Raw genomic sequence first — 12,294 nt, forward strand, 5'->3', positions numbered from 1 at the left:
GGTTGATGTATGCCACCGCCGTGGCGTTGTCCGACTGAATTCGGATCTGCCTGCCTTCCAGCCATGGCCGGAACGCCTTTAGGGCTAGATACACTGCCCTTATCTCCAGAACATTGATCTGAAGGGAGGACTCTGGCTGAGTCCAGGTACCCTGAGCCCTGTGGTGGAGGAAGACCGCTCCCCACCCTGACAGACTCGCGTCCGTCGTGACCACAGCCCAGGATGGGGGCAGGAATGATTTCCCCTTCGACAAAGAAGTGGGAAGAAGCCACCACTGAAGGGAGGCCTTGGCTGCCCGAGAAAGGGAGACGTTCCTGTCGAGGGACGTCGACTTCCTGTCCCATTTGCGGAGAATGTCCCATTGAAGTGGACGCAGATGAAACTGCGCAAATGGAACTGCCTCCATTGCTGGCACCATCTTCCCTAGGAAGTGCATGAGGCGCCTCAAGGGGTGCGACTGGGCTCGAAGGAGAGATTGCACCCCTGTCCGTAGTGAACGCTGTTTGTCCAGCGGAAGTTTCACTATCGCTGAGAGAGTATGAAACTCCATCCCGAGATATGCCAGCGATTGGGCCGGTGTCAATTTTGACTTTGGGAAATTGATGATCCACCCGAATGTCTGGAGAGTCTCCAGAGCAATGTTCAGGCTGTGTTGGCATGCCACCCGAGAGGGGGCCTTGACAAGGAGATCGTCTAAGTAAGGGATCACCGAGTGTCCCTGAGAGTGTAGGACTGCTACCACAGTTGCCATGACCTTGGTGAAGACCCGTGGGGCTGTCGCCAGGCCGAAAGGCAGTGCCACGAACTGAAGGTGTTCGTCCCCGATGGCGAAACGCAGGAAGCGCTGATGCTCTGGTGCAATCGGCACGTGGAGATAAGCATCCCTGATGTCGATTGATGCTAGGAAGTCTCCTTGGGACATCGAGGCGATGACGGAGCGGAGAGATTCCATCCGGAACCGCCTGGTTTTCACGTGTCTGTTGAGCAGTTTGAGGTCCAGAACGGGACGGAAAGATCCGTCCTTTTTTGGCACCACAAACAAGTTGGAGTAAAAACCGTGACCCCATTGCTGAAGGGGAACAGGGATCACCACTCCTTCTGCCTTCAGAGTGCTCACCGCCTGAAGAAGAGCATCGGCTCGCTCGGGGGGCGGAGATGTTCTGAAGAAACGAGTCGGAGGACGAGAGCGGAACTCTATCCTGTAACCGTGAGACAGAATGTCTCTCACCCATCGGTCTTGGACATGTGGCAACCAGGCGTCGCAAAAGCGGGAGAGCCTGCCACCGACCGAGGATGCGGTTTGTGGAGGCCGAAAGTCATGAGGAGGCCGCTTTGGGAGCGGTTCCTCCGGCGGTCTTTTTAGGACGTGACTTAGACCGCCATGAATCAGAGTTCCTCTGACCCTTCTGTGGCCTGTTGGACGAGGAGAATTGAGACCTGGCTGAGGGCCGAAAGGACCGAAACCTCGATTGTACCTTCCGTTGTTGAGGTCTGTTTGGTTTGGACTGGGGTAAGGACGAGTCCTTTCCCTTGGATTGTTTAATGATTTCATCCAATTGCTCGCCAAACAGGCGGTCGCCAGAAAATGGCAAACCGGTTAAGAACTTTTTTGAAGCAGAGTCTGCCTTCCATTCACGTAGCCACATGGCCCTGCGGACTGCCACCGAATTGGCGGATGCTACCGCCGTACGGCTCGCAGAGTCCAGGACAGCATTCATGGCGTAGGACGCAAACGCCGACGCCTGAGAGGTTAAGGACACAACCTGCGGAGTAGAGGCACGTGTGACTGCATTAATCTCAGACTGACAAGCTGAGATAGCTTGGAGTGCCCATACGGCTGCGAATGCCGGAGCAAAGGACGCGCCAATAGCTTCATAGATGGATTTCATCAGGAGCTCTATCTGCCTGTCAGTGGCATCCTTGAGTGAAGCACCATCTGCCACTGCAACTATGGATCTAGCCGCCAGTCTAGAGACTGGAGGATCCACCTTGGGACACTGAGCCCAACCCTTGACTACGTCAGGGGGGAAGGGATAACGTGTGTCATTAAGGCGCTTAGTAAAGCGCTTATCTGGAAAAGCCCGGTGTTTCTGGACTGTATCTCTGAAGTCGGAGTGATCAAGAAACGCACTCCGTGTACGTTTGGGAAACCTAAAATGGAATTTCTCCTGCTGAGACGCTGACTCCTCAATCGGAGGAGCTGGAGGAGAAAGATCCAACACCTGATTGATGGACGCTATAAGGTCGTTTACTATGGCGTCCCCTTCAGGTGTATCAAGGTTGAGAGCGGCGTCAGGATCAGAGCACTGATCTGCCACCTCCGCTTCATCCTCCAGAGAGTCCTCATGCCGAGACCCTGAACAGTGTGATGAAGTCGAGGGAAGCTCCCAGCGAGCCCGCTTAGCCGGTCTGGGACTGCGGTCCGTGTCGGAGTCCTCACCGTGGGACCTATGAGTCGCCCCAGGAGCACTTTGCTGCGCCGACCGAGGGGGGGCTGAGAGCAATGATTCAACAGTGCCCGGGGCCTGTGTTACCGGTCTGGACTGCAAAGCTTCTAGTATCTTAGCAGACCATTTATCCATAGACTCAGAAAGTTTGTCAGCGAATACTGCAAACTCTGTCCCTGTCACCTGGACAGTGGCAGCAGGTGGTTCCACCTGGGCCGAGGGTCCCACCAGTGGTAGAGGCTCCGGCTGAGTGAGTGTCACAGGGGCCGAGCATTGCACACAATGAGGGTAGGTGGAACCTGCAGGTAGCATAGCCGCACATGAGGTACAGGTTGCAAAGTAAGCCTGTGCCTTGGCACCCTTGCTTTTTGCGGACGACATGCTGTTGTCTCCTCTTAGAGCAATCAGAGAGGGTATATAGCCAAAAGCAAATAGTGCGGCCGTACAGAGTAAATGTATACAATATAAGCATATAAATATACACTTCGGCACCCAGGGGGGCCAGCACCTAGTAACAGGTGCGGCTTACCGACCGCCCTCAGCGGTTGTGTGACCACCAGATTCCCTGCCTGGGCCTCCCAGAGCTGTAGAGCTCGGTGTTGTCTCCCCTCTGAAGTTCTCCAGCGTCAGAAGTGCTGATAGGAATGGCTGCCAGCGTTCTGAGAGGAGGAGGGAGCCGTGGGCGTGCCTCAGAAAGTGCGGGAATCTGGTGCCCCACGGTGCTCAGTGAGGGGGGAGGAGGATAATAAGTATGCTCCAGCCCTCAGCGCTGACGTCCAGTGCAGCGTCCCGCCCTTACCCCTGACTGGCAGGCCCGGGGGCGGGAGTATGCGGTACTAGGCCGCAAAAGCCGAGGACTAAAGTTATAAGCGCGGCCGGCAAACAAGCGCGGTCAGCGCGGTAGTCCCGGCGCACAAACACACCCAGCAGCTGCTGCAGCGTCCATTACACAGGCGCTCTATGCGCCGTCCCCAAGGGGACACAGAGTACCTCAGAGGAGCAGGGCCTGTCCCTGACGATACCCGGTCTCCTGTCCAGCAGATTCCCCCAGGGGCTGCGGAGGGAGCACGGTCCCAGTGCCTGGTGACCGGTTAGGATCCCACTTCACCCAGAGCCCCTAAGGGATGGGGAAGGAAAACAGCATGTGGCTCCAGCCTTTGTACCCGCAATGGGTACCTCAACCTTAACAACACCGCCGACCAGAGTGGGGTGAGAAGGGAGCATGCCGGGGGCCCTGTTATGGGCCCTCTTTTCTTCCATCCGATATAGTCAGCAGCTGCTGCTGACTAAATTGTGGAGCTTGCGTGCATGTGTGCCTCCTTCAACACAAAGCATAAAGAAGGGAATTTTGTTTACTTACCGTAAATTCCTTTTCTTCTAGCTCTAATTGGGAGACCCAGACAATTGGGTGTATAGGCTATGCCTCCGGAGGCCGCACAAAGTATTACACTCAAAAGTGTTAAGCCCCTCCCCTTCTGCCTATACACCCCCCGTGCTCCCACGGGCTCCTCAGTTTTGGTGCAAAAGCAAGAAGGAGGAAAAAGAATTATAAACTGGTTTAAAGTAACTTCAATCCGAAGGAATATCGGAGAACTGAAACCATTTAACATGCACAACATGTGTACACAAAAAAACAGGGGCGGGTGCTGGGTCTCCCAATTAGAGCTAGAAGAAAAGGAATTTACGGTAAGTAAACAAAATTCCCTTCTTCTTTGTTGCTCTATTGGGAGACCCAGACAATTGGGACGTCCAAAAGCAGTCCCTGGGTGGGTAAAATAATACCTCGTAAGAGAGCCGTAAAACGGCCCTTTCCTACAGGTGGGCAACCGCCGCCTGAAGGACTCGTCTACCTAGGCTGGCATCCGCCGAAGCATAGGTATGCACCTGATAGTGTTTCGTCAAAGTGTGCAGGCTCGACCAGGTAGCCGCCTGACACACCTGCTGAGCCGCAGCCTGGTGCCTCAAAGCCCAGGACGCGCCCACGGCTCTGGTAGAATGGGCCCTCAGCCCTGATGGAACCGGAAGCCCAGCCGAACGGTAAGCTTCGATAATTGGCTCCTTGATCCACCGAGCCAGGGTTGATTTGGAAACCTGTGACCCTTTACGCTGGCCAGCGACAAGGACAAAGAGTGCAGCCGAGCGGCGCAAGGGCGCCGTACGAGAAATGTAGAGTCTGAGTGCTCTCACCAAATCTAACAAGTGCAAATCCTTTTCACATTGGTGAACTGGATGAGGATAAAAAGAAGGTAAGGAGATATCCTGATTGAGATGAAAGGAGGATACCACCTTAGGGAGAAAATCCGGAACCGGACGTAGAACCACCTTGTCTTGGTGAAACACCAGGAAAGGGGCTTTGCACGACAATGCTGCTAGCTCAGACACTCTCCGAAGAGAAGTGACTGCTACTAGAAAAAACCACTTTCTGCGAAAGTCGTGAGAGGGAAATATCTCTCATTGGCTCGAATGGTGGTTTCTGAAGAACCATCAGAACCCTGTTTAGATCCCAGGGTTCTAACAGCCTCTTGTAAGGTGGAACGATGTGACAAACCCCCTGCAGGAACGTGCGTACCTGTGGAAGCCTGGCTAGGCGCTTCTGGAAAAACACAGAGAGCGCTGAGACTTGTCCCTTAAGGGAGCCGAGCGACAAACCCTTTTCCAGTCCAGATTGAAAGAAGGACAGAAAAGTGGGCAAGGCAAAAGGCCAGGGAGAAAAAACCCTGAGCAGAGCACCACGACAGGAAAATTTTCCACATCCTGTGGTAGATCTTGGCGGACGTTGGTTTCCTAGCCTGTCTCATAGTGGCAAAGACGTCTTGAGATAACTCTGAAGACGCTAGGGTCCAGGACTCAATGGCCACACAGTCAGGTTGAGGGCCGCAGAATTCAGATGGAAAAAACGGCCCTCGAGATAGCAAGTCTGTTTGGTCTGGTAGTGTCCACGGTCGGCCGACCGTGAGATGCCACAGATCCGGGTACCACGACCACCTTGGCCAGTCTGGAGCGACGAGGATGGCGCGGCGGCAGTCGGTCCTGATCTTGCGTAACACTCTGGGCAACAGTGCCAGCGGAGGAAACACATAAGGGAGCTGAAACTGCGACCAATCCTGAACTAAGGCGTCTGCCGCCAGAGCTCTGGGATCTTGAGACCGTGCCATGAACATTGGTACCTTGTTGTTGTGCCGGGACGCCATGAGGTCGACGTCCGGCACCCCCCAGCAGCAACAGATCTCCTGAAACACGTCCGGGTGAAGGGACCATTCCCCTGCGTCCATGCCCTGGCAACTGAAATAATCTGCTTCCCAGTTTTCCACGCCTGGGATGTGAACTGCGGATATGGTGGATGCCGTGGCTTCCACCCACATCAAAATCCGCCGGACTTCCTGGAAGGCTTGCCGGCTGCGTGTGTCGCCTTGGTGGTTGAAGTATGCCACCGCTGTGGAATTGTCCGACTGAATTCGGATCTGCTTCCCCTCCAGCCACTGCTGGAACGCTTTCTGGGCAAGATACACTGCCCGTATGTCCAGCACGTTGATCTGAAGCGAGGACTCTTGCTGGGTCCACGTACCCTGAGCCCTGTGGTGGAGAAAAACCGCTCCCCACCCGACAGACTCGCGTCTGTCGTGACTACTTCCCAGGATGGGGGTAGGAAGGATATCCCCTTCGATAATGAAGTGGGAAGGAGCCACCACCGAAGGGAAGCTTTGGTCGCCTGAGAGAGGGAGACGGTCCTGTCGAGGGACGTCGGCTTCCTGTCACATTTGCGTAGGATGTCCCATTGAAGTGGACGCAGGTGAAACTGCGCGAAAGGGACTGCCTCCATTGCTGCCACCATCTTCCCCAGGAAGTGCATGAGGCGCCTCAAGGGGTGTGACTGGCCTTGAAGGAGAGATTGTACCCCTTTCTGTAGTCACTACTGCTTGATCAGCGGAAGCTTCACTATCGCTGAGAGGGTATGAAACTCCAAGATATGTCAGCGATTGGGCCGGTGTCAGATTTGACTTTGTAAAATTGATGATCCACCCGACACCCTGGAGAGTCTTCAGGGAAGCGTCGAGGCTGCGTTGGCATGCCTCTTGAGAGGGTGCCTTGATCAGTATCCAAGTACGGGATCACCGAGTGACCCTGAGAGTGGAGGACCGCTACTACAGTAGCCATAACCGTGGTAAAAACCCGTGGGGCTGTTGCCAGGCCGAACGGCAGTGCCACGAACTGCAGGTGTTCATTTCCTATGGCGAAGCGCAAGAAGCGCTGGTGCTCTGGAGCAATCGGTACGTGGAGATAAGCATCTTTGATATCGATCGACGCAAGGAAATCTCCTTGGGACATTGAGGCGATGACGGAGCGGGGGGATTCCATCCTGAACCGTCTGGTTTTTACATGTTTGTTGAGCAGTTTCAGGTCCAGGACCGGGCGGAAAGACCCGTCCTCCTTTGGGACCACAAACAAGTTGGAGAAAAAACCGTGGCTCAGTTGCTGAAGAGGAACCGGGATCACCACTCCTTCTGCCTTCAGAGTGCGCAGCGCCTGCAGAAGAGCCTCGGCTCGCTAGTGAGGCGGGGATGACCTGAAGAATCAAGTCGGGGGACGAGGTGTGAACTCTATCTTGTAACCGTGAGACAGAATGTCTCTCACCCAGCGGTCTTTTATTTGTGGCAGCCAGGTGTCGCAAAAGCGGGAAAGCCTGCCACCGACCGCGGATGCTACTAGAGGAGGTCGAAAGTCATGAGGAAGCCGCTTTGTTAGCGGCGCCTCCGGTGGCCTTTTAAGGACGTGACTTAGACCGCCATGCATCAGAGTTCCTTTGTACTTTCTGAGACCTTTTGGACGAGGAGAATTGGGACCTGCCCGCGCCCTGAAAGGACCGAAACCTCGACTGCCCTCTCCTCCGTTGGAGTATGTCCTGTTTGGACTGGGGTAAGGATGTATCCTTTCCCTTGGATTGTTTGATGATTTCATCCAGACGCTCGCCAAACAGCCTGTCGCCAGAAATTGGCAAACTGGTTAAGCGCTTTTTGGAAGCAGAATCTGCCTTCCATTCCCGTAGCCACAAGGCCCTGCGGAGTACCACCGAATTGGCGGCCGCGACCGCCGTACGGCTCGCAGAGTCCAGGACAGCAATAATAGCGTAAGACGCAATTGCCGAGGTCTGGGTGGTAATGGATGCCACTTGTGGCGCGGCCGTGCATGTGGCTGCTTCAATTTGTGCTTGACCTGCTGAGATAGCTTGTAGCGCCCATACAGCTGCGAATGCTGGGGCAAAAGAAGCTCCGATAGCTTCATAGATGGATTTCAACCAGAGCTCCATCTGCCTGTCAGTGGCATCCTTGAGCGAGGCCCCCTCGTCCACTGCAAGAATGGATCTAGCCGCCAGTCTGGAGATTGGAGGATCCACTTTGGGACACTGAGTCCAACCTTTAACCATGTCAGGGGGAAAAGGATAACGTGTATCCTTAAGGCGCTTAGAAAAAACGCTTATCTGGACAAGCATGATGATTCTGGACTGCCTCTCTGAAATCAGAGTGGTCTAGAAACATACTCGGTGTAAGAGAAGCTGACTCCTCCGCCGGAGGAGCTGAGGGAGAAATATCCAGCATTTGATCGATGGACGCAATAAGAACATTCAGTATGGCGTCCCCGTCTGGAGTATTAAGATTGAGAGCGCCCTCAGGATCAGAATCCTGATCAGCTGTCTCCGCATTATCACCAGAGATTCCCCCCGCTGAGACCCTGAACAATATGATGTCGAGGGAAATTCTAAGCGAGCCCGCTTAGTCGGTCTGGGGCTGGGGTTTAAGTCAGAACCCTCAGCCTGGGATGTATGAGATACCCCGGGAGGACATTGTTGGTCCAACTGAGGGGGGCCAGGGAACAATGATTCAACAGAGTCCCTTTGCTGAGATACCGGCCTGGACTGCAAGGCTTCTAGTATCTTAGCCATAGTCTCAGACAGTTTTGCAAACTCCGTCCCCGTTCAACAGGTGGCTCCCCCTGGGCCCCTCTTAGCAGAGGCCCTGGCTAAAGAAGTGTCAACGGGGCCGAACATGCACACAATGAGGGTTAATGGAACCTGCCGGCAGCTGGGTCGTACAAGCGCCGCAGGCAGCATAATAAGCCTGTGTTTTTGGCACCCCTGCCTTTTGTGGGCGCCATGCTATTGTTTTCCCTGAGTAACACACTAGGGTATATAGCCAGAATGAACTGTGCTCATACAGTGTAAAATATATACTAAAAACAAATAATGTATCAGTACACTACAGCACCATGAGGCTAGCACCACAAGTGCTGCTTACCATCCGCCTAAAGCGGTTATGAGGCCACCAGAGACCGTGTCTGGGTCTCTCAGGGTTTGTCCCTCTCTGCAGCGTCGTAGGAGCTGACAGGAAATGGCTGCGGCGTCCTGACGAGAGGAGTGAGCCGTGGGCGTAGCCGAGGTGCTCACACTGTGCACAGTGAGGGGGGTGGAGTATGGAAATCATATTCCAGCCCTCAGTGCTGCTCTTCCGTGCAGCGTCCCGCCCTTCCCCTGCCTGTCAGGGCTGAGGGCGGGAGAAAGGGAAACTAGGCCGCAAGCCAAGCCGGGGACTCTAGTATAAGCGTGGCCGCCGTAAAAGCGCGGCCAACGCCGAAGTCCCCGGCGAACTACAAGTCCCAGCCGCGCCGCAGTTTCCCATGGCAGCGGCGGTTAGCGCGGTAGCCCCTACATATAAACACACTCAGCGACGCTGAGTGTGTAATGGCACAGTTTAACCCGGTCCCCCGGTGCACTAGCACACCCAGCAAAGCTGAGGTGTTGCCGTGCGCGGTCCCCACAGGGATACAGAGTACCTTCACGTAGCAGGGCCATGTCCCTGAACGGTACCCGGCTCCTATCCAGCAGGCTCCACAGGAGTTGTGGATGAAGCACGGTCTCAGTGCCTGGAGACCGATAGGATCCCACTTCACCCAGAGCCCTGAGGGGGATGGGGAAGGAAAGCAGCATGTGGGCTCCAGCCTCCGTACCCGCAATGGATACCTCAACCTTAACAACACCACCGACAAGAGTGGGGTGAGAAGGGAGCATGCTGGGGGCCCTATATGGGCCCACTTTTCTTCCAACCGACATAGTCAGCAGCTGCTGCTGACTAATTTGTGGAGCTGTGCTGTGCGTGTCTGACCTCCTTCGCACAAAGCAAAAAACTGGGGAGCCCGTGGGAGCACGGGGGGTGTATAGGCAGAAGGGGAGGGGCTTAACACTTTTGAGTGTAATACTTTGTGCGGCCTCCGGAGGCATAGCCTATACACCCAATTGTCTGGGTCTCCCAATAGAGCGACAAAGAAAACTGAGGAGCCCGTGATGCACGGGGGGTGTATAGGCAGAGGGGAGGGGTTTACACTTTTAAGTGTAATACTTTGTGTGGCCTCCGGAGGCAGAAGCTATACACCCAATTGTCTGGGTCTCCCAATGGAGCGACAAAGAAAAGACGATTATTAGCTGTAATTGCAAACAAGGGTTATTCCACAAAATATTAAACCTAGGGGTTGAATAATAATTGACCCACACTTTTATGTTGAAAATTTATTAAAATTTAACTGAGCAACATAACTTGTTGGTTTGTAAGATTTATGCATCTGTTAATATATAAAAAGTCGTTTGATCACCTGTTATTACAACGGCCGAAAAACTGCAATTCTGCAGTTTAGATTTTTTTTCATTAAGTCATGTGCCGATCAGAAAAATGTATGTAATATTTTGAAAGATCGAACTTTTCCGAACGCAGCAATACCAAATGTGTATTTTTTGTTTTATTTAATTTCTTAATTTTTAATGTAGTAAAAGGGGGGGGGTGTGATTTGAATTTTTTTTCATACTTTTTAAAACTTTATTTTTCTAGTTTGTAATGTATTTAATAGTCCCCATAGGGGACTTGAACCTTCAATAGTCTCATCATTTGTTCTATATACTGCAATCAATGCCACAGCATTGCTGCATATAGAAGTCAGTTTCCCGTGAACGCTGGCCATGGGCTAGCTTTCACAGGAGTACTGAGATGACAGATGCAGGGTCCTCAGCTGAACCCTGTCATAACTCATTAGTGTCCAGTGATCGTGTCATGGGAGAGGCAATTAGGGGGTCACAACAGCGCACCCCACTGTCATTAATCATTAAATGCTGTGGTCAGAGATTGACAGCTGCACTTATCAGGTTAACAGCCGCGCGTGGAGCACCGCTCCGCTACTGGATGTTACAGGCACATGTCGTATGATTAAATCAGTCGACATGTGTAGGGAAAGATGAGGACTCAGTGTGCGAGCCCACATCAAAAGCAGGGAGACGACCCATGACGTACAAAGCACGTCACAAGTCATTAAGGGATTAATTCATCTGAGACAATGTTTATATATTAAAAAAAAAAAAAAAAAAAAAAAAAAAGATCAACATTTCCAACAATTTATAGATGAGTACAATGCACAACTTATATTAACTGCTGACATGTATTTTATACTGGGTGCAAAAGGCCTTCATGTCCACAATGCAAACAGCAGGATACCTTGTTATGGCTCGGACTTTCTTGAGGAATCATTGAAGCTTGACCTCTGGCGATTATTTGCTTTGCTGTTTCATTATGTGGTTCCTGGACAAAAAGAAAAAAAAAATATAAAAAACACAATATAATTAATAAAAAGATCTAAAGACATGGAATGGAGCAGCACTTTCACGACAACTTTATTCATTCATTCTCTGTACCAGGCTTCCCCACAACATGTGGACCACCATAGCTGTAGAAGAACAGCTAAGTATTATCCTGACACATTGAAGGAGCCATGTAAATGCTCTGGCGGAGCGGCAATTGCTGCATTTTGTTATCTGGTGACGTTCTAGTTCTCTGCACAGCCCGTCTCCTCCTCCGTGGTAGATCCGGAGCTGCTCATTGCTGCTTTTTGTCCTCACTCGCTGTTTCCCGCTTAAGCCAGTATTGGACTTGGATCTTGGAGATAGGAATACCCCTTTAAGTAGGTATGGCTATACAGATAATATAAAGACAGCTTTCTCTTAAGGGTGAAGTCAGACCTGAACGTCACAGCCTCATAAGCACAACTGCAACTATTGACAAGTGGCCAGTTCAGCATCAACACCTGTACAGAGACCTTGTTTCACAAATGTATACCGTATTTTTCGCTTTATAAGACGCACTTTTGTTCCCCCCAAGTATAAATATATATAATATAATATAATATAATATATACATACATATATATACATACACATATATACATACACATATATATATATATATACATATATACATACACACACATACATACATACATACATACATACATACATACATACATACATACATACATACATACATACATACATACATACATATATATATATACACACACACACACACACACACACACACACACACACACACACACACACAGACTGCAGGGTCCAGGGGAGGTGGGGGTAGCTCTGGAGTGCAGGTGAACGCTGCGGGCTGCAGCCTTTGATCTCCTGCTCCCGCTCATATAATATGCCCAGCCGCGGTCCATCTCCGTGGTGCTGAAACCGCACCGCAGTGACGGGGCTGGGGCAGCGGGGCATATTGTATGTCCCTGCGACCCCCTGTGACGGCACATGCCCCCCCTGTGTTAGATATGGCCCCCATGCTGCTGCTCATTCTAAAATAAAAAGGCTTTACTTACCCCCTCGAGCGTTTCTCCCCGGTGTCCCTGCTTCCACTGTGATCAGGCACGCAGAGATGAAGTCACTCTGCTGTGCCGATCACATGACCGCACCAAGAACCAGGAAGTGGAGGAACAGAAGCACAGAGGGAGATCAGCGCTGGAGGAGGTAAGG

The 12,294-nt window shown here is 52.1% G+C and overlaps 1 protein-coding gene across 1 annotated transcript in view; it reads right to left on the reverse strand.

Annotated features, from left to right (window-relative positions):
* The window catches only part of ZNF740 (zinc finger protein 740), a 126,563-nt gene that overhangs the window by 73,747 nt on the left and 40,522 nt on the right, over positions 1-12,294 (reverse strand). Inside the window, exon 4 of the mRNA XM_075337227.1 lies at positions 10,976-11,059. Within this exon, the coding sequence (XP_075193342.1) occupies positions 10,976-11,059 (84 nt within the window). The remainder of the gene's footprint in view (positions 1-10,975; positions 11,060-12,294) is intronic.

Source organism: Anomaloglossus baeobatrachus, chromosome 2, assembly GCF_048569485.1.
Source record: "Anomaloglossus baeobatrachus isolate aAnoBae1 chromosome 2, aAnoBae1.hap1, whole genome shotgun sequence".
Classification (NCBI taxonomy): Eukaryota; Metazoa; Chordata; class Amphibia; order Anura; family Aromobatidae; genus Anomaloglossus; species Anomaloglossus baeobatrachus.